Source organism: Callionymus lyra, chromosome 4 (genome assembly GCF_982586985.1).
Source record: "Callionymus lyra chromosome 4, fCalLyr1.hap1.1, whole genome shotgun sequence".
Taxonomy (NCBI): domain Eukaryota; kingdom Metazoa; phylum Chordata; class Actinopteri; order Syngnathiformes; family Callionymidae; genus Callionymus; species Callionymus lyra.
Genome location: NC_141821.1, coordinates 17,906,452 through 17,928,706, shown reverse-complemented (window position 1 = coordinate 17,928,706; position 22,255 = coordinate 17,906,452). Strand labels below are relative to the sequence as shown.

At 41.9% G+C, this 22,255-nt stretch overlaps 3 protein-coding genes across 3 annotated transcripts in view; 2 read left to right on the top strand and 1 right to left on the bottom strand.

Moving 5' to 3' along the window:
* Positions 1-870: 870 nt before the first annotated feature.
* LOC148081954 (uncharacterized) lies at positions 871-5,970 on the top strand. Its single transcript, XM_087788091.1, has 6 exons — positions 871-1,004; positions 3,041-3,082; positions 4,020-4,130; positions 4,219-4,332; positions 5,218-5,298; positions 5,380-5,970. The coding sequence occupies exons 1-6, from the start codon at positions 891-893 to the stop codon at positions 5,428-5,430; spliced, it is 513 nt and encodes a 170-aa protein (XP_087644217.1). The 5' UTR covers positions 871-890; the 3' UTR covers positions 5,431-5,970.
* Positions 5,971-19,230: 13,260 nt separating this feature from the next.
* On the bottom strand, positions 19,231-20,186 carry LOC148081953 (sperm-associated antigen 16 protein-like). The gene has a single exon (XM_087788089.1). The coding sequence runs from the start codon at positions 20,159-20,161 to the stop codon at positions 19,376-19,378; it is 786 nt and encodes a 261-aa protein (XP_087644215.1). The 5' UTR covers positions 20,162-20,186; the 3' UTR covers positions 19,231-19,375.
* A 27-nt stretch (positions 20,187-20,213) lies between these two features.
* ndufb4 (NADH:ubiquinone oxidoreductase subunit B4) overlaps positions 20,214-22,255 on the top strand; it is a 2,446-nt gene continuing 404 nt past the window's right edge. The window contains exons 1-2 of the mRNA XM_087788090.1: positions 20,214-20,424; positions 21,871-22,014. Coding sequence (XP_087644216.1) covers positions 20,248-20,424; positions 21,871-22,014 — 321 coding nt within the window. The 5' untranslated portion in view covers positions 20,214-20,247. The remainder of the gene's footprint in view (positions 20,425-21,870; positions 22,015-22,255) is intronic.

Genomic DNA, 22,255 nt, shown 5'->3' with positions numbered 1-22,255 from the left:
GACAGGCATGTATGAGGGGGCAGCCACAAATCTTGAGGGGGCATTGTGCCAGGCCCCCTCTTGCCCCTGCCTAGACCCGGCCCTGGTTTGAGGGGGCACAACATTTATTACAGGGGGCCAGGCCCCCTCTTGCCCCTGCCTAGACCCGGCCCTGGATGACACGCCATAACAGTGATTGACAAAACCTTCAGAACCTTTCTGGATCCAGATGAAACGACAGGATCCAACCAACAACAACAAAAAATGTCATCGTTTCTCAATAACTTCAAACTTATTTCCTGAAAATGTCGTGAAAATCAATTCACAGCTTGATGTCTGCTGCTTTCTAGGATTAATCAGCTCACATTTTTTCTTCAACTCCTCTGACCGGCCTTCTAATGGATGGTGGTGATTGTGTTGATGATAAGTAAAACGCCGCACAACTCTCTCCAGATTCACTGCGGTGGAATTATAGACCGAGGGTTCCGTTTCCTGGCGGTTCGCGGTGAAGTTGTGACCTTCATCAAGAGGACTCCTCAGGCGGGAAAATACTAGTGATTAAGTCTCAGATGCTTAAAACAAGCCACCAACATTTCACTCATTCTGCTGTCTTCGACACTCACAGCAGGACAGTGCTGATTAAACGGAAAATGATCTTAATACTTTAAGTTGGGGTAGTGGAGAGGAGGGGTAGCGAAGGAGGGTGGGGGGGGGGCTCTAAATGTCTAACATGCTTCTGCAGGACCGCAGGCCACCAACTGGCGGGGAGCTCAGCCTTGTGGTGGGCTGTTTTGTCTGCGTGAAGCTGGCATGGCCTCCAGTTCTGCCGCATCTGGTCTTCATTAGCTGGGCCGAGAGTATAAAGACAGGAGCTGACAGAGACTGGGAACACTCTCGCTCTGGCCAGGATCATGGGGTTTTCTATGTGGATGTGTGTGCTCTGCCTGCAGGCCAGTCTGCTGTCACACGCCCTCGACTGCTCGGGAGGAACGAGCTGTGTCCAGGGACAGACTGCTGACCATCCGGTAAGGACGAGACTTTTGATAACTTTCCAGAAGGAAGCGGCAGACATGGATTATATCGACTGCTATTTTTGGTCTCACAATAATGAATCTACTCAGTTTGAGCTCATCCAAATCCTGTTTGGAGAAACAAAAACATCTGCTCGACTAAAAAAAAAAACAAAAAAAAAAAACATCGCTGCTAAATTCATGGCTGATCTTGTAATTTCACGCTCCGTGATCAGAATTCACTCCGAATATAATGACATGTTTGACATTTAGGAAATTGCACTTGATTTGTTGAACAGCTTTTGTCAGACTTCATTTAACAAACATTACCCAAACATGGCCGACACGTACTTAACAGGATGAATAACTGGATTTACTGGAGAATATAAACGTCGACACGCTCGTTTCTGTATTTCCAGTAACTGCTCCGTTTCTCCGGAGCGCTCTCATGGAATGTCAGTTCACGTAAACGCGGTCGCTGTGACGACAGTCGTGGTCGACTCAGATGTGCACATTATAATCCTGGACTTTAAAGGCGTATAATTCGTTTTCATTGTGATGGTTTTCACAGTCATTATGCCATCACTTCAAAAATAAACCCACTGTGGAACAACCCTCTTTCCAACGCGGTCATGACATTTAATGTGGCGTCCAACTGTTAGACTTGAAATTTCTGCGGTCAGAATTGTTCGCCGGGGCCAAAGAAATCATCTTCATCTGGACAACACATTGGACAGATGCGCCAGTGGAGGGAATGTTTTTACCAAGACAGAAAAGCCTTTCATGTGTTGGGGCTCACTGCGGCCATTTATTTGTAATCTAATTACAGCGTGAGAGCAATTATGCGCTTTAAATGTGGTGGAATATTGCTAATACCAGAGGCAGCTGTCATCTCAGGGAGTTTTGCTAATGAATTTGTGTTTTGGCTGGTATGGAGACACTCGCACCACAGGGAAACATGGCAGACTTTCAGAATACTGATGATCCACAAGTGTGCAAAACAAGATCGAGACCATTTTCTTGCCAAACTGCGAGCTCTAAGTCCATGTTTGTTCATGCCAGCTTAGACAGATTCACTTAAAGGAACAAGTCGGAAGACCAATGTTAGAAATGAGAGACGAAGAGGAGGAGGAAAACATCCATATTAAGAGGGGTAGAGGACCGGATTTATTCAGATATGTGACTCATTTATCTCAATCTGGACCAGGTGTTACCTAGCAACCTCAAAATATTGTTGAATTAGCAATAACAACACGTTTTGTTAGCTCAGTCACATGAAAGTTGATTCGTTTTAGTTGGGTTTTCTGCTTGTTTTAAGCGGGTCAGAGCCCATGAGCAGCAGCAGCAACAGCAAGGCAACTTTGTTGAAAGCAGAAAAATAGTTTCTTGTCCCATTAGTATTTTATTCTCAAATTTCCATTGAAATAAATGTAACATACATATTATTTTTGCTTATAGACTTATTTATAGAAACACAACCTCCTTAGCAGAGGTTATAAATGTTTTATTAATTAACCTTCTATGTAGGTGAGTCGCAAAATCAAATATTTAAGTATGTCCATGTCTGAGTCAAAGTGTTAAAGTGTTTAAGTGAGTCAATGAGGATGAGGAACAGAATGACTGACACCGTTTTCTCAAGATGCAGCTTATAACGTCCTTCTGGCTATTCATGTTTAAACTTTAAAAGTACTCTGAGAGCACAGACCTCTAAGTCTCTCATTTAAACCCACATTGTGATTCCGTTTAAAAGTACATTGAGTAATACAGTTTGAATAGATAAACATCTATTTCATATATAATTCAACAAGACATGTATCTATTAAGACAATATCACATTGAAATAACAATGGGACAGAAGCCTGCAACACATTTTGGAATGTGGATTCTGATGGTGGTCGATGGTCTTCCATGCACTATATGTAGGATAATACAGGTAGAACCAGGAGATGACAAGGTTCAAAAACACAAGTTAGAAAAAAAAATCCAAAAACTTATCGTGCATCCTCGTTTTTTTTTCAAGGGTTAATTAATGTTTTTGTTTTTCTTCTCAGACTCACAAGCATCAGAAAGACTTGTCTTCAAATGGACAACTGGTATGTACACGGTTTCAAGTCTGTTTGAATGCAGCATGTGGACGCTTGAATGTGTCGTGTGGATTCGGAGTAGGCAAAGTGAGACAAGGGATATGAAATAATTTAATGTGTTTTAAACTGCAACTGAAAACAGCTGGATTTTTTTAATATTATATCTCTTTTTTTTTTTACTTGAGCCACTGAGATATGTTCTGAATTTTCAAAGATCAACTTCAATGATTACTTTAAAACCTCCACATCATGGCCTTAACATGCCTTTAAACAGTAGAAGTATTTTCCTGTCACATGGGCTTCAACCCTAACAGTCACCTGGAGTTCAATGAAGTGCATCATCCAACAATCAAATGTGACACCTGAGTCATCAGAATTCCATTAATCGATCGACCTCTAATCATGTGCCGTAATTGTCGGATATGTTGTTGCCAGTGTGCGGAGGGATCCCAGCGGCATGTCGGGAACGATGATGACAGGACATAAGCGCTAATAATCTGTACCTATCTGCAACTGCAATTAAACACGCTGGCATTATTCATGTTCCAATTACCCGTCAACCTGAGTTGAGCCTTCAACATTAATCAAGGCTCTCGTGACATTCTGACAAAATCATTAAGGAATCTGGGTCATCGGAAATCAAGGCTGCGGATGCAAGCTATATGGTGAGAGACGTGGTGGGGTACAATGGAGAAAGAATGTATTTATTTTCTAGCCTCATAAAGCCATAAGGGTCCCCTTTCAGCCGCCCGGAGAATTTACCACCAGGTTCCTAATTGGTCGGCTGTTGTTTCTCAAAGTGACAGTCCATTTATTAGATGAACAAGAGGATCGATAACTGCTCCTCGTCCAAGGATCGATGCCGAACCCGAGAAGTGGTTTCATAATTCCAGCACTGGTGCCAATAAAAAAAAAAAAAAGTCTCACAAGAGTTTGATTCCTGCAGGTTTTCCTCAGACACCGGCGACAGTTGGAGCGACGGGGTCCAACTCATCTGAGCTACCCACACATGCCGGGGGCCTTCACCGTCAGAGGGTTCCCCAACGCCATCAACCAGGTGAGAGCGCCGCAGGAGGAGGAGGAGGAGGAGGAGGAGGGTTCGCCGTGGAGGACCTAAATCATGTCAACACTCTTTGTCTGTTCAGGCGGACAGATCCCGGCGACACTTGGTGCAGGTTGCGAATAAGAAGAAGAACAAGCGCAAATCTCGCATCGGCTCCTTCTCTCTCCTTAGCAACAAGATAACCACCCCCCTACAGGTAAGTCTCCATGGCAACTCCGGAGGAGAGGCACAGCTGGGCCAGAGAGGCCGGGCGGAAGCGCAGAAGCTATAAGGCCAGCTCGCCTCGGTTTATTGGATCAGCTTGGGTGTAATCCGTCACGCTGACGTTGGCCTTAAATATCAGACGTCATCCACGCCAGGAATCCAGTGATGGACGGTTTCTCTGCTGAGGTTTAGTTAGATTTGAGGAGAGTTTCATACACTCATCTTGATCTGTAGCGACTCAATAGAAATGTATCTATAATTTGACCTTTGAACATTTGTCTTATGAGGAACTTTTTTTAAATCCTTTGGCTGTAAACTTTGTTTACTGGCAAACTAAAAAAGAATGGAACAGTTTGATAACATGATATATTATTCTACAAATGTGTTTATATCACAGCACCTAAGTAGGTTTTTTTATTAAATAATTGAATTGTCATGTTTATTGAACAATCCATTTTGTACCGATTTAGTAAGTAGAATTATAAAAACCAAACATATATTTTACAAACTTAATGTTTTGTTACGGTGAAAGACTAAACAGTTTATGCATAAATCTCTGTGGCCAATGATGTCTGCTGATGATATAGTGTTTTGTAATGTGGGGGAGAGTCAGTAGAAGAGAGGAAGAATAAAGGAGAAAAAGATTTGTAGATTCAATAAGAGAGATACAGGAGGAAAGACTCAGGAGTGAAAACAAATGTGGGATCTTGGACAACGGCGCAGAAGAAAGTGCAGCCAAGGTGGAGAGATGGATGTGATGCAAAATCAGTTTGATTGGGTGGAAGACTGGCCTTAACAACTCCTTAAAGGAAATACAAAAAATGAAATGAAGAAAAGATGTTTTGAACCCAATAATAATAAAACATTCTTTACACAGGTGATCAGAGCAAGACGACAGGTGAAACCAGAAGCTCCAAAAAGGGGGAAGTCTGGACGATCCGGAGCCTACTCTGTTCTGGTGAGTCAACAAGTGAAGTCATTCACAAATAAAGATGTTTATTTTCATTTAAAAATGGGATTTTTTTTGTCCCGTTCTCAGGGTGATCCACAAACTGAAGGACAGAACAACGTCCCAGTAACAGAAGCATAACAACAGTGTCAACATTGAAATGAGTAATTGAAGGTTGAAGCTGAAAGCAGTTAATTTTAAATTAAAATGGCCATTTTATTTATATTCCAAATCGGGAACATCAACATTTTTCATAGCTATTGTATAATTTCATGCTTAAATGTCAAACTGGGGAGCAGCAAGTATGAGCTCTGAACCACACTTCAATTTTGAAGAAATATTCATGAAAGTAGATCAAATTTCCCTAAAAGTTGTGCAGGGTTTAAAACAACAGGGAAAACTAGAACTGGCTGTATCAAGTGGGCATTTTTTATGGGTGTCATGGTTTATCCTAAACCAGATGTGTATTCACAGAAGAGTGAAATCTCTTTTCTTTTCTACTTACTTTTCCTTTAGAGCACTTGTTCTACTGTCGACATCAAGCTAGTTTGAATGCACACTTTTAATTTCCCTAAAATATATTTGCATGTTATATAAACAACTGTTTTATTTTTTTCTTTCATCAGATTGCCTATGAAGATTTCATGTATATTTTTGCTGTTAAATTCTAATAAAGTTTTTTTAAACACAATGTTTTCGGTTTTTTTGTTCGTGGCTACACTCGTTTTGGGAAAAAAAGATTTTTACACATGACGCCTTCAATTATAGTTCTTCGTAGAAACCTGGAAGACAATTGTTTGACCACAGAAGCCGTCCTTCAGAATTAAGTAACACTTTTCTCACTTTGAGCTCCATTAAGAACCGCTCTGTCTCTCCCCTCAGTCTCTCTCCCAGAATAACATTTGCCACGAAGGCGTCGTCGACCTGGCACCACCAGAGTTCTGTAATTAAGTATCAGCCAGTTAAAGCCGAGCCCCAATTACAGATGGCACGACCTGCAGGTACACTTTGCGGTCCCTCATGCAGTCGGTCGGATCATCTTTTTGGAAAACATAATCCAGTCACGGCCGCCAAGAAGAAGAGGAATGTGTGAAGGAGGGAGGGAGGGAAAACATCTAAATCTGGGTCGTCTGTTTTAGGAGTAATACTATTTTCATGTCTGAACCATTTGGCAGATGCAGTCTCGTCGGACTTTGACATCAGTGTCCCGAACGCTGAGGGGAAACGGATCAGTTGGTGTGATTCTTGTTGGGAACCAAGAATAGCATTGATGTGAAATGATGCTGTGAAGATGTGTTCAGGGAAATGAGCCTTTTGTTTCAGTGTGAACCAGCCTTGAGAGGGTGAGTCACCGGCGCTCATTAACCGATGGCATCCGTGACGTCTGCCTGCAGCTCTCGCATGAGAGGAACACGTCGCTGCCGCAGAAACCAGCCGCGGAGTCTCCGAAGAGAGAGTCTCCATGAGTGAGAGGACTCGTTCACCAGATAGCCTTGGTCATCTGGTTGTGTGAGATGATAGTGTTTCCATGGTGACTAAACAGACGGCGATTTTGTTATTATTCCTATCGAGGCAGAGCAGTTGGACTCACTCGATAGTCATCGCTGGGTTTTTACGTTTCTATCACCCCAGAGAAGAAGAATTCCACGCTGGCTCGTGCAGCATTTCACAACCAAAGTAGAGGTTGAGTTATTGAAGAACACAGGACTTTCTACAAAACAAGTATCTTTTGGGTCTGGACCAGTTGAGCTTCAACAAGAATCTGTTAATAAACTTTTTAAATTGGATTCAAATATCATGATTTAAGTACATTCAAAGGTTTGACACACAGGGACTTTTATAAACTCTACATTTTTTGTATATTTGTGAATTCAACAAGTCTTTAAATCTAGAATTGATTTATATTGTATTCTTATTTAAGTATTTTATCTTTTTTTAGTTTCGTTTTTTAGTGTGCTTTTGCTTATTGTTTTCCCCTGATGCTGCTGTAACTAAAATTTTCCCTTGTGGGACTAACAAAGGAAACTATCTATACCACCCCATAACGCTTACATCTTCTGGCTATTACAAAGATGCGGTTTTCGTTGAGTGACATCAAACGACATCACCTCAAGCCCAGCAGGAGCCAAGGTCTTATGCAGGCAAATTCCCGCAGACATTCATTTACCCTTTTTGGTGGTTTGATTATCTCTGTAAGCAAACATATGTTCCATAAATGTTGTTTTTCCCCAGATATAATTGTAAAGGAATCTTTAGGCTGAACGATATCTCAAAAACGTACCTGTAGACATTTCGATGGGAAATTCACCGAATGTAAGCAAAGTAAATCCCACCTTCGACGAAACCGACTACATTTTAATAAGGCTTCAGGGTTGATGTGTTAACATTGCGTTTTTGAAGGTCATATATTTCCTAATGAGTGAGATTTGGGAATAAAAAGTCTAAGAGTTTAACGGTAACTGTCCTAGATTTGAGGAGTTACAAATGGAATCTTGCCAAATATCTGAACTACAACTGAACATTCCAATAGAGATTGTATTGCACGGACTAAAAGTGACTTTGAGGAAAATTGTTCTAAAAATACATGTGTTAACCTTACATTAAACATTGTAAAAAGCTAATCAATAGTTATTTTCAGGGGCTCTAAAATGAATTACATGTAGCTTCAATTTACGAAAATAGCTTCACATTTTAATTTAGGTAACGGTCGCAGGTTTATATTTTCTAGTGGCTGAAAAGATATCTTGGTCACAGACTTTACTATATAAAGTCAGATGTACGAGATGGCTGAGAGAATGTGGTCGTTGTCTTATGGTTTCACTAGTGGTAGTAGCACAAAAAGTTAAGTTGTTAAATAACTCTCGTTCTCTCCGAAACACGTCTGAAGTCTTTCGTCATGTTTCGTCAGCACAAACCAGCAGCCGAGGGAGACGCGACTGCGGAGCGACGAAGCTGAATTCAGCAGTTTCAACTAGATTTGCGACAGTCTTGAGGCAAAAGGAAGCAGAGTCAGTGGAGAACTGCCTCGAGAAACTTGAGATAAAAACATGTTTTCTGCAAGGACTTTCCGGGCAAACCCTCTGAAGTCCATGTGAAGAAGTGTGTCAGCAAACCACCTCCTTGAAGGTGTGATAATGACTCAGTGAGATTCAGCAGTTTAGCACCAACACCTCAGTTTTTTATGAGTGCGAGAAACAAAAATATTGTTTAAACATATGTAGGAATACTGTCAGCATTCTCATAAACTCAACTGGACATCAACAGTAGCTAGGATGGCAAACAGGAGATTTACAGCCTCATTTATGTCACTATTTTCAACAATCCCTCTTTTCTCAGATACGAGGAGGAGAGGTTATTTACAGACAGACTTCAGAAGCATCATCAGTACTGAACGGAAGGATCAACAAACGTGTCTGTATCCAAGTACACAAGAAATACTGAAGGAAGTTTCTAATAAATCAAACTTGTGAATAACGTGTACTGTATCATAGTCACGATTGACTTCCTCTTGAGCTTTAAACTGTTTGTTTCATAGCAAAAACTAGCTTTTATTTTCGTTATTCAGCATTTAAAAATTTGTGTTAACGAATTTCCGGTATTAACGAAAACCACGTGTAAAACGAAGGTATGCACGAAAGAAAAACCTGTTTTTAAGCATAATCTCCAGCATCAAATCTCGTTACATACGTTCATACTGATGCTACTTTTCACGACCGGACTGAGGGATGAGGAAATGTCTGGTGGTTGAAAAACAAATATAATGTATTGCAGCTTTAAGAAATATTTTTTAAAGTCATTAGAAAAAGGTAAAAACTGTGTTTATTAAGTGTATGTGGAGTTCTCTTTGAAGTTAATGTGCAGCTCAATAAACGGCTTCAAATATGGCTCGAAGGTTTGTATGGTTTACGGGCGGTTTCATTTTGTGTGTGGCTTCACTTGGAGCTGTCCAATCGAGCAGGAAAATTGTTTGCTGCATTAGATCAGTGTTGCTGCCGCATGTAATGACAGTAAATAGCAGCGAGCAATTGGCAGACGGAGGGCAGAAATGACTGGTCGGATCCAGTTTGGTTCGACGGTAACGGAATATGCTTTAAATACACTGCTGCGGATGAGAAAAGTTGTGTTGAAAACCATGTGACCTCAAAACACAGATTCATTGAATGGATGTTGATACTGTCTTGTTGATGACATGCTACGAAAAACGACTTCCCTTTTTAGTATGTGAGACACGAATGACGCAAGATATCTTCCCACCACAGACGGACCATTTTCAAGATGCATGCATAACGCATTTCTTTCTAGACTAAGACTAAATGTTTTCCCGTCATAGAAAGTTACTAAATTTGAATTCTGTCTTCTCTAATCTTTTACATTTCACCGCTCGTTTAAATTGTGAGTTTAGGCTGCATAAAAATCAATATTTTCCCTGAATTAAAATCCTTGAGTGCCTCAGATCTTCTTCTGAAGGATGTTGACTACCATCTCAGAAAATATTGTAACATTTGATTGTAGAACTTTAGAGAAATTGACATTAAAACAAATGTTAGCTAGTTGGTGTTTAAGGCAAATATGAGGTGAAACAGTTATATATAAATTAACCTTAAAAAAAAGGCGAGGTTTTCATGAATTACTCAGACTTCATTCTTTTTATTTTCTGACATTTTGCAGCCCTTGAAAATAAATGATAGTAATACAAGTTTAGTTTCACAAAATGACCAAAAAAGTAACCAAAACATGTCCGCGATAAAAAAAAAAAACCATTGACAGCTGCTCTCTATGAACACAAATACAAATGAAGGTCAAAGTATAAATCCAACAGAAAATCCAACGCAACATAAGACAACATGGAGAAGAATCAGAAATACATGGAAAAGGGGAACATACCTTTAGGTGAACACGGTCTTCAGGTCCAAACATCTTTAAAAAAAAAAAAAGCAACTCAGTGATCAATAATTGGCTTCAGCTGTAGCTCCGGAAAGCCTTGGGTCAAATTAAGGAAACGGGATCAAAACAGGAAGTAAAAAATACAAAATAAAAGCAAGCAGGAAGTGGTGATGGTGTCATTTTCCATAGACCGTTTCCAACATAGACATATATACATAGACGCCGAATCGACTGCTGCCGCCCACTAGAGCAGTGTGTATACAGGGCGGCCATCTTGGTACAGTGCCACTCGCTCCATTGGTGCATTACGAGGAGGAATGATGTGTTTACACTTTCACTAATCACTCATTTGTCAAGCTTTTTTCTCTCGGTTTTTTGCCAGATAGACAGACAGACAAAAATAACCCCGAAAACGTTCAGCTCTTTATTGCTTGTAATTCTATTGCATTTGAGTATATTCTTCTTATTACAGTAGTTCCTAATTGTCAACAACTTTGTGGTGGCTTGTTTTTCAGAACATTCATTTTAAACGGAAGCTTCTATGGCCAGGAACTATCTAAGGGCTAGCCATAGATGCTAAATTATCAGAAGGAATCTTTTTTATTATTATTATTATCCAGGCACCCTGTATCATAGCTACATGTATGACCATTTGAATTAACCAAACCGTTTGAAAATCGGTCCAAAATTCAGCGAATAATTGTGTTTTAAGATTAAGAAGTACCTCTTTCCCTGTAGTTGTTAATGCACTGCTGCCTCTGATGGCACTGTACGATGGCGGTGCTTTATACACGTCGTTCTACATGCGGAGTCTATGTACATACGTCTATGGTTTCCAAAGGTACCTTGAGATGAACAGACACTATCTTACGACAAATAAACCATATCTAAGAGACCTTGTCTCCTTCAAGGTCTTGAGTGATGTCATCTTCTGACTCTAATGTCATTTGAAGAAACAGTGTCTTTGTAATAGCCAAGGACAATATTTTTAGATGACATTCATTTTAATGTAAGTCCTCAGACGGACAACAAAGAAACCCTTCAGCACTTTGACCTTCTAACCCTCTTCACATATTTTCACAGGAGCGTTGCTTGACTTGCTGGTCGCCTCATGAGCAAGTTGTGTGAGTTATCAGTTGTTAGTCACTCGTTCTTTTCCATCTGCTCGTCTTAGTCACGAAGGGTAACAGTCCACGGGGGGGGGGCACATAGAGGACTCCTTAATAACTTCCATATATCTTGACAGCAGCCTAGTTTGGTTCAACAATTTCTTGCGAATTTCTCTAAGGAGATGAATTAAGTATCTATCTATCTATCTATCAATTCCAAACTATATAGTGTTTTTACGCGCTTCACTTCACCCAAGCTTTAGCATCGCCTCGCTCACAGATACGCTGCGAGTCTTCACGTTGACTCGTCTGTACGATGACTCTCTGAAGACCCTCGTTCTGGGAGTGGATGCGTCAGAGGAATCATCTTATTGATGGAAGCGGGGCACGACCGTCCTGGAAGTCACGCCCGCATACGTGTACAGATCATACCACAAAACCATGGCGGGACGTAAATCAAGCGCGACGCTTCCACCACTGCTAATGATGTCACCGCCGAAGACATGGAGCAGCAATTAAACACATGTGGATGTGGTGAAAACAAAGAGAATGTATTTGGCTCGGCTCCGTCACTGCGGTCGTCGTCCACCGATGTGTGTGGCGTTGTTGTCTTCCTCTGCCTGAGTCATGTGGGAAACAACAAACGTAATAATCAAGGTCATTAACCGTATCGGATTGTGGCAGGATATAGTGGAATTTAATTCCAAAGCAATGCAAGGGTATTTGCACATTTATGATGAAGACCAAGCCCATGATTCTGCAGACCCTTACCTCTACTCTCAGGCCCCTACCTTCACTTTCAGGCCCCTGCTTATGCAGACCTCTACCCTCAAGCCTCTAGGGGAAAAACAAATAGGGGTCAAAGATAAAAAGATGACCTTTAGATGTGTCTTAAGTCAGAAAAGACTCTTCTGTCTTCTGCTATATCCACTTCAATCCTTCACATTCTGATTGTAGGCTCCTTCTCCCTCGTCTGCCACTTCTGATCTCATCAGACTCAGAGTGTCGCCCGTCGTCCCTCACCCCTGATCTCTCGTGACATCACCCTCCATCCCCTCGCCCCCAAAAATCACCTCTCTCTCTCTAGCCGTCCAAACTTGCTGCTGTCATATTGCCGACTCATCACGCTCTGGTGGAGCAGCGAGAGCAGCAGACGTGTGCGACTCCTCAGTAACGCCAGCGTCAGTCAGCTGACCTTTTCGACGAGCACGCGAGCGGGAAGCTTATTTATAGTTCAATTGCAGATGCATTGACTTTTGAAGGCTCAGCTGCGTCCTTGTTACACATGGAGCTCGACATACGGAGACAAGCATCGCCTGCAGACCTGCTCTCTAGTTAAGTGACACCATAAAACTAAGAAAAACACACACCTGAACTGGCACAGTTACATCCACGAATACCAAATACCCGGCCACTGCAGTGTAGATAATAACTTAAACTCTCTTCAGTTTTATTTCTGTATAATGTGTAATTAATGATACCGACACTTCTTCAGGAACTACTGAAAACAAAAGTCTCAACAAAGGTTAGGAAGTGACATGACATCCTTGTGTTTAATCAGAATATTAAATAGTTGAATGTAACGCTCACTCACTCATGCTTTTGCACGTAGTGCGTAAGCCGACCAGCTTGACTAGGAATAGCCATCCTAATCTATCTTCAGCCAACTGTGGTGCCTGGGAAAGCGGGATGTTGAGATTCCTCTGGTCACATCCCACAACATCCATCCATCGGGTAGGGGGAGACCCCCCAAGGCCGCCGCCAACTTGCCTGTTTGGGATCAAAGTCCAGCATGGCTTTGGTTGGGTGCTCTGGTGGAAGGTGGAGAACATGGCCGTACCAGCGTTTCTGGCCCATTGCTGCTAGGGGGGAAGCAGGAAGTTGCTTGGTCAGGTAACAGAGTTCGTTGTTGCTGACATGCTCGTGCCATCAGATGCCGGCTATCCTCCCTAGAGCTCGGCTGTCAAAGCAATCAAGTCTGGCTTCTAGTGTGTTGTTAAGTGGCCAGGTTTTGCAGCCGTACAGGAGTACTGGTATGACAGAGAAGTTGTAGATGCGCTTTTTAGTCTGCTGTGTGATGTGGCAGTGGCGCCAGAGAGAATTCCACAGGGACTGTAGAACTTCAGCAGCTTGGGTACTTCACTGGTTGATCTCAGGCTTTAGGTCTCCAGACTTGGACATTATTGATCCAAGGTACTTAAACGAGGAGACAAAGCTTACTGTGCATCAGTTGAAAACTAGTGGTTCAGTGTCTGGGCCTTCTCCGATGTGCATGAGTTCTGTTTTACCCCAGTTTATGCTGAGGCCGAGCTTTTTAGCTTCCTCGTTGTACACCGTGAGTCCTTCTTGGAGTCGTTCCTGATTGTCAGGAAAAAGGTGGTGTCGTCGGCACTTCAGATCCGCCAGGTTGTACTGACCAAAAGACACCCCGGAAACTCGCTCACAAACCTTAGTCATTAAATAGTCAATGACGCAGTTAGAGAGATTGTGTGCAGCCACACAACCTTGGCTACCCCCGCTGTTGATGGTTAACCATTCGTTCACCCTGACACAGCTATCTGCACAGTTGTGCATCTGCTGGAACAGGGTGATTGTCTTCTGGGGTGCTTCTAGCAATCTCAGGATCTTCCAGAGGGAGGCAAGTTTCAGTGTGTCGAAGGCGGCTCAGAGATCAATAAAGATAATGTAGAGATGCCGGTTCTTTCTGTACTCCCGTGCCTTCTCAGTGGCAAGGCGTAGTGCAGAGATGTGATCCGTTGTGGAGTGGTTTGGCATGAAGCCTGCTTGTTGTGGGCAAAGTCTACTCCTGATGGCAGGGACAGCTCTTGTGAGTAAGATATGAGTGAACAGATTATGCGGATTGCTGCATATTAGCTGGTCTTCCTTCCTTTTCCAGAATGGTAAGATGATGTTCCGTCTCCAGTCATCGGGGAGCTTCTCTAGAATCCATACATGGTTGATTATCTGGGTGAGCCACTGAATCATGTGGTCGCCTCCGGCCTTCAGTATCTCCGCTGTGATGTTACAAATACAATGGCCCTTCCCATTCTTCAGTTTCCTCAGTGCAGCCTTCACCTCTTCTTGAATAACAGGAGAGATGGGGCAGTCGGGTTAAAGCCGTTTGCTGTCTCAGTCAGTGTGGGGTCCTCAGGGACTGGTGGATGGTTTAGAAGCTGAAGCTGAAATGTTCATTCCAGCAGTCGATGCAGTCAGCTTCCGTGGAGATGATGTTGCCAGTGCTGTCTTTTATGATGAAGCTACATTGTCGGGGGCTGGCCTTGGCCTGGTGGAGAAGTCTATAGATTTGCCTCTGGTCGTGCCTTTCTGCCACGGCTTCTTGCTTAGCCGCCTGATCAGTCCAGTACTTCTTGGCTAGATGTGTTACGAGCGTGTAGGTGGCGGTACTCATTCAGGTCACCTTGAAGGTGGGCAGCACGCCGGCTTTCGATGACGTCGAGGGTTTCTTGTGAGATCCATGGTTGTTTAGGAGAGGGTCTGCTCTTACCTAATGTTTCTTCAGCCGCTTTGAAGACTTCAGTTCTGAAGAGCTACTAATCCGGCGTTACGTCCAAAGCCAGGGCATTGTATCAGTTAGTGATGGCACACTTGTAAGTTCCTTGGATCAGTGGGCCCTTGAGTCGGGAGGAGTCAAGACGGACCTGCATTTTGTTGGAAGGGTCAGCCTTAAGCTTGAGCCTCATGGGCGCAATTAGTAGTCTGTGGTCGGTGTTACCAAGCTGGGGGCCTCTGTAGACATGGCAGTTGGTGACAAACAACTTCCAGCGGCTTGAGATGAAGATCTGGTCGATTGGTTTCCTGGTTCTCCTGTCAGGCTGCTGTACCAGGTCCAGTGATGGATCTTCTTCCGCGGGAACCACGTGTCGGCAATGCAGGGATTTGTAGCTCAAGAGATGGGACCAATCACATTCTGGTGAGAGGGGTTCCGTGTATTGGCTGACAAAGTGGCGTGAGCATCTCAGAGGACTAGGGTGATGTCATGAGGAGGGGCATCCAGGACAGCTTTTTAAAGCTGGTCATAGAACGCATCCTTGGAAATGGGTTTACAGCTGTTAAGTGATCCTCTCATCCATGTGGGAATGGCTAGGGCTACTCCGTAAAGTCCGGTTCTGTCCTCTGGGCCGCTACATATGAAGGTGTGGTAACCGACGATGGTAACATCTCGGACATTCAGTACTCGGACCACAAACACATTTGTTTTCTGGCCATTGGGTCACCTTGACCCAGGGACAACACAAGGGTTTAAAAAAAATAATAATTCTACATTCAAACATTTAATATTCTGATGGAATAAGTTTACTTGTTTAAAGAACCAATTTGAAACAAAATATATCTGCTTGACTGGAACTTAAATCTATCAGCAAAGGTTTCCTTGACAGACGTCTGCTGAGTCAACGACTTGAAACCATCCCATCACAACATTAAGGCAGAAAATATCGCTGAGTCGGACCGGTTTATACTGTATGGACCCGCACGGTGCTGATTTATTAAGAGGGAACGCATCCAGACAGGGAATCAATTTCAGCGCCGTAGACTGAAATGTGAGCGCTAGGACGATATGGTAAAGTATCCTTATATTTTAAGCTGGATTTGCACGAGTAGAGAAAAGATGCTGAAGCTTAAAACAACAAGACGGGTTTGTTTACTGCGGCGCCAAGTGTGCGGGACTGACACGACCATGGAGGCTGTGAAGTGGACGGAGCTGTCAGAGAGGATCGGAGCCACGAGGTCACCACGGAGAGTCAGATACCAATCGAGAAATCACCATAGGGGCCGGAGGGCGTCCAGAGAAGAAGCCACAGAAGCACGTACGAGGCAACAATGTCTCCTCGGAGGCCGAGTAGATGAGAGGGATGCAGGCTGGAAGCACCGCCGGTGGTTTGGGTGGCGCGAGAGCGTGGTTGGAAATAGCCGGCCGCCTCCTGCATCAGTGGCATCCAGTGAGCTTTGAAGTGTCGCGCTGATGCTTTGTTGAGGAAAACAAAGATGTGAGCAGAGTGGAATTATACAGTTGGGGCATCGTGTCGTGGAGGCCCCGGTCTCACAAGGGTCTTCAGAGGACATCGCAGTGACCCAGTAGGTGGCGGTTCTTAGTTCAAAATAATGTAAGGTTTGAAAATGAGAATATTGTTTGATGAAGCCTCATCAACACATCACTTAAAGACCAAAAAGGTCAAGGTGGTTCAACAAAGACACCCAAGAGCAGGAGAAAATGTATTAAAAACACAGTAATAGTCACCAAAATTCAATTAAAAAAAAAAAAAAACAGTCCCAAATATATACAATGAGCAATATTTGAAATATCCGAATAAGAAAACAAACAAGGAGGTCTGAAACGGAAGTGGCAGTCAGACGTACCACCAACTAATGAAAACGTCAAAGAACAAAATAAAACTCACAAAATATCAAGTAACCACAAATGCTGACAAAAAAGTGTCAAATCAGGGAATCCAGAGAATGTGTAATAGCAAATATCAGGAAGTGTCAGCGATTACTAGGCAGAACTGTAAGATGAACTAACGCCAGTCTATGGAGAGTCCGGTGTTGGGGAAGGTTCATCCAAAATAAAATAAAATGGGCAGGAATACTAAAGGAAAAGTACTTGTCCTGCAAGGAATTGAACTAATGAGTCTATTGTGGTACGATCAAATCGCTTGTATCACATTCTGGTGAGTATAAATTGTGTTCAACTATTTTTTAAACTCCTTTGAGTGAATAAGTTTCACCGACCTAAATATTTCTTTTCAGCAGAGACCCTTCCTCAGACACGCTCTACTCGATTGACATCATGTCTTACTTGACAACCGTCAGGATTTCTTTTAGACCAATTCACTTCCAAGTTTTTCACAATCTTATCTTGTAGCTTCCTGTAAGCAGTTTGTGTCTTTTGATTAAATCGGCGTTTGTTGAGGCGAAAAAGTGAAATGTGCTTCAGCACTCTTGTATCAGACGCCACATCTTCATAAATCTTCAAGATTGTATCACAAGGTGACACAAACGCTGAAGAGAACAGAGGACAGACGTTTGTTGTCGTCGTCTCTTCTGTCTGGAAAGTTCCCAAAATGTGTCTCCACACTCGTCAGTCCCGGGTTCAAGCCGGGCCAGAGACATGAATAATTCATGAGCAGCTAAATCACTGGCTGCATAATAGAGAAGATGGAGGCGTCTCAGTCCGTCTGACTCACTCAGATAGTGAATTTTACACTCGTAAATGGATGTTGAAAACTTTAGAGAGGGTTTTACTGGAGGAGCGTGAAGAGAACTTTCCAATCATTTGGTACACAGAATAGTGACGCTTGGTGTTCTCTGGGTCAAAGAGTTCTTTGCTGGAACTACGACAGCAAGAGAGGAAATTATTTTTATTGACTAATTGATTTTAATAATTTGTATATTTAAAGGTTGAATTTGTTGTTTGAATAATTGAATTCAGAGTATCAGAATATTTTGTGAATTTATTTTTACACAGTTTTTTTTATTATTGTAATTTTTAAAAAAGATTCTAAAATAGTTCTAATTTTTAGCCTTTTTAAATGTATTATAGTAAGAAGATCAAGCCACAAAAGTTCAGCTATTAATGGTGGCACTATTACACCAACAATTTTGTATTGAATCTAAAAGGGTACGTACGAGTTAATTTTTTAATTACTGGAATTAGAATATCAAACTTAATGTGTAACAAAAATGTAATTTTGATAAAATTCAATTTTTCAAATTAAATTATTAAATTAAGAAAATTAAATATACATATTATTGACTTCAACTATCCAAAAATAAAATAATTAAATGCTTTAAAAAATAAGATTTTAAAATAAATCGATGCTTGGCCCCTCACGTTGTAGATTCTGACACCCCTCATGTCCTAAAAAAAATATATATAAATAAAGTACAAAGCAAAAAACACTTGAGGGAGCTCTTGTTCTGCCCAATACAAACAAACCAAATAACACGAATCAAAATTTCCGTATGATAAGATTGTGCAAAAATAGATTTAAATATACATCCACAGCGAGTAATCTCAGCATTTGTCAAATTATAACCAAAAACAAAAGCGTACGTAGTCTTTCTGCCTTGTAATGATACGAAGTTGTGGTGCGTAAAGAGACCGCAAAGATTGCGCTTGAACTGTTTGTTTATCTTAGAATAAGACTTTTTCCCATCAACGGCGGCTCCCTTAGAACGTTACCAGGGACTGCCCTCTAGTGGAAGTGTTGTGTAATGAAGGGTAACTTCAAATACACCTCAGTGCATCATTTATTTTTATTTTATTGGTGTTGTTGGAAGAGTTTTATAAATGAAGCAAATATTCGCTTATTTTATATGACTATCGTTTCTAACTGCTGATTGTATTAGTACATCATGCACTTTACTTGCTTACTTTTTTTTACTTTAAAACATGGTGTTTGTTGGTTGAATAAATGACCAGTAGTCAGGAATGAAAACTGAAAGTGGGTCTGTTTATTAAGGCGTAGAATTTATTTTTGATTGAAATGTTTTTAAACAAATGGTTGGGTTTTTTTTCCAATTATTTAATTCTATCATTTGTATATTGCAAGGTTTTTTTTTTTTTTAATAATTATTTAAATATAAAAATTGAACATTTTCAAAGAGAATGGATTTTTTTTTTTCACACATAGTTTTATTTCTAATTCTCAATAATGTAAATGTAAAATCTTCTAATCCGTAGCCTTTAAAATCCATATAAAAAGTTGGTTTAATGTTGACCAAGCGCACAACAAGCTGTAAAACTGCCACAAGTTGCAAATCGTACGATTGCTTTAGAATTATGATGAACGCATTGCATTTTATATTGAATTAAAAAAGCTGTGAACTCTAAAACATTGAATTTAAAATCAATATTTTTGAATTATTGTAAATAGAATATCAGACTCTATGAGTAAATCAGTTTTTAAACATTCGACCCATTTTTTATTTTACTTCTTCATCAAAAGACCGACATCTTGAATATATATATTTTTTTAATAATTACATGCTTAGAAAACAACATTTAGAAAATAAATTCCAAGTTTGCACATGTTAATGTGAGTTGAAACTTTTAGCAACGTAGAAACTTTGATTTATTTTAGGTTCTTGGCATGGAAGCCCGGGAAGAAACGTGTTTGTGGTATCCCCGGTGTTTGACCCGGGGTCGACTTTTCTGACGAGCTGCTCGATGAAGACCCTCCATCCTCGTCCAGGCAGGAGCTGGAGGTGAAGGACAGCAGGCTGTGGTGATCCTCCACCTGGACCTGGGTCACCCTCATGGTCTGCCTGAGGACGGTCTGGTACTTCTCGTTGAGCCGCTGCACCGGCGGCTCGTTGCTGTCGCACCTGACCTTCAACTTCTTCATCTCCTCGGTGAGCCTCGCGTGCTCCTGCTCCACGCGGTTGTGCTTCATCCGCTGCACGTCCCGCGACCTCTGCAGCCGCTCCAGCGTGCACGCGGCGGACGCGGCCGCGCTCTTGTACTCGTCCCGCTCCCGCCGCGCGTTCTTGAGCTGCCGCTCCAGACTCTGGTTCTGGACGTAGACCTCCGGGACGAAGCCCACCCGCTCCGCGTTGATCTCCCCCGTGTCCACCAGCTCCGTCCACTCCGTCTGGAAGCAGTCCAGCGTGTCCGTCATCTTCATCTGGCACAGGAAGTTGCGCAGGAAGTCGTCGATGGAGACCGGAAGTGTGGCGGTACCGCTGGTCAAGACCTCGGTTCGCTGCTGGATGGCTCTCACCATCGTCTCCAGGTCTTCTTCGCCCTCTTCCAAACTCCTCTCCTCCTCCATGGACACCGCGTCATACTGGAAGTCGTCGTCGCTCTCGACAGCAGCACTTTTAGCGACTTTCGCTTCGCCTCTCCTGGTTCTGTTCATGTTGACTGACGTTGCTATGGTGATGTGATGATATCTCGCGATATTTCGCTCAGTTCTCGCAGAGGCGCTCTCGACGCGCAACAATCATGGCGGACTACAGACAGTCGCCCTTGGCCACTCTGCCCAAAACACTCGATCCCAACGAGTATTTCAACCTATCTCCGGAATATCGGAAGGCGGAAGAGAGTCGGGCCGCCCTCAGGTCGAACCTGAAGCGGCAGTACCTGCTGCAGCTCAACAATCCGCACAGGACGGAGATGATAGTGAGTTGCTAACGGCGAGCTAACAATGTCACCCTTCAAAACATTGTGGCGAGTCCACGCCAAACAGATCCTTATTTATTCATAGGAATAATGCGTCTAAAATGTTGAGACCCTCCTTGTGATCCAGGCTAAATCCCCCCCGTGTATAGTTGCTAACTTGAATGTATTTGTGTGTGTCGTTTGATGCCGTTGTCGTGGTATAAAAGACACCATTTTTTGGTCACAAAGACCACAAAGTAAAAGTGTTTTAAGAGTGAACAATAAACATAGTCTCACTTACAGCATGGAGTCCCTTTGGTGATCACTGGTGACGATCACCTGTTACCTGTTCGAGTTATATTAACTACATCGGCCATGTTGTATTGTTATGAAAAGCATTTTATAATTCAGACCCGTTTAAGACAAGTAACAAACTAGTCAAGATGTGCAGAAAACTAGATGTAATAAAAGAATGCCAAGTAGAAGAACCGGTTCTTACTTTCAGATCAATTCGTGGTCAGACCTTATATCAGTGATCTGATCCAGCCTTACACCCCAGCTCGGGCTCTGAGGTCTGTGGATCAGAATCTACTGATGGTTCCACGCACACGGTTCAGGACCAGAGGAGAGAAATCTTTTCAGGCTGTTGCTCCTAAGCTTTGGAACGATCTTCATCTCTCTTTGCGCTTGATGGATCTACTGACTCCTTTAAGAAACATCTTAAGACGTTTCTATTTGTTCAGGCTTTTCCTTGATTTTCTGGAACTCCTGTTGTGTTATAAGTTTTATCTTGCCCTTTTAAGTATATACTTTATTGAATATATAATATTGAACAATTTATATTGTTTTGATTGTTTAAGCGCTTTGTGACCCTGGTCTGGAAAAGCGCTATACAAATAAAAATGACTTACTTAATTTACAAAATAAGTTAAAAGTAAAGGGTCAGAAATTGTTCTTGCCGAGGTGTAAACACAACAGAATTATTTGTAGTGGTTAGTACAGAATAAAGGAATATGGTATTCATTGGGAAAAAGGATGGAGTTGCCATAAGGTGCCAAAAGATTGGTTCGTATTCAACAATATTTCAATTTTTTTAAACCCATTATTAATGTCTGTGTTTACTTCTGGAATATAATAAATAGCAGCAAAAAGTATTTTTGATCAATCCAATCGATAAGAATTCAGTTTGAAATTGTTCAGACTTCGCTGCAGGCGACTGTAACGATAACTATATAGGTTCTTAACCTGGGATAGAAATGTTGTCTTTCCATTTCTAAGGGGGCAGGAAGGCAATCCCTTAAATAAATGTACTTTACATTCCTAGACAGACATTTGTTAGCATTATATTCTAATGTGGACCAATAAAAAAAAATCTAAGATGGTTCTTTGCCAGAAAAGCATAAAGGCAAAATAACCACCATCTTCTAAATATAACAGTGTTTAATTGAATGAGGGTTATCTTCACAGGACGATCCTGCTTTGACGCGATGGGTGCACGCTCGAGCCAACCCATACCCGTACTTCAAAGTCACTATGAAGACCTCCCTGGTGGGATTTGCGGCTGGACTTTTACCACTCATCGCCATGTACGCTCTCTTCAAGACCGACAGGGTATCTATCGCATCCATTATGTCACATTTGTTATCGCTTTTTCAAACTTGTAGTGAATGCAATGTGGGTCCAAGAAGTATCATCTTCAATGTACATATTAAATAGTATTCAACCCAGTATCAATGGGGAAAAACACGTTGATATTTTAGAAGAGTCGCACTAAAATGCACTTTTTACATAAAAAAGGAAATTCAGTGAAAAATCTTGTCACCAAACCTGGCATTTCTATTTTTTTTCCATC

Coding starts and splice junctions, on each gene's coding strand:
- LOC148081954 (XM_087788091.1), top strand. CDS start 891: ATGGGGTTTTCTATGTGGATGTGTGTGCTCTGCCTGCAGGCCAGTCTG. Junction 1,005..3,040: donor GACAGACTGCTGACCATCCG/GTAAGGACGAGA, acceptor TTTTCTTCTCAG/ACTCACAAGCATCAGAAAGA. Junction 3,083..4,019: donor TGTCTTCAAATGGACAACTG/GTATGTACACGG, acceptor TGATTCCTGCAG/GTTTTCCTCAGACACCGGCG.
- LOC148081953 (XM_087788089.1), bottom strand. CDS start 20,161: ATGAACAGAACCAGGAGAGGCGAAGCGAAAGTCGCTAAAAGTGCTGCT.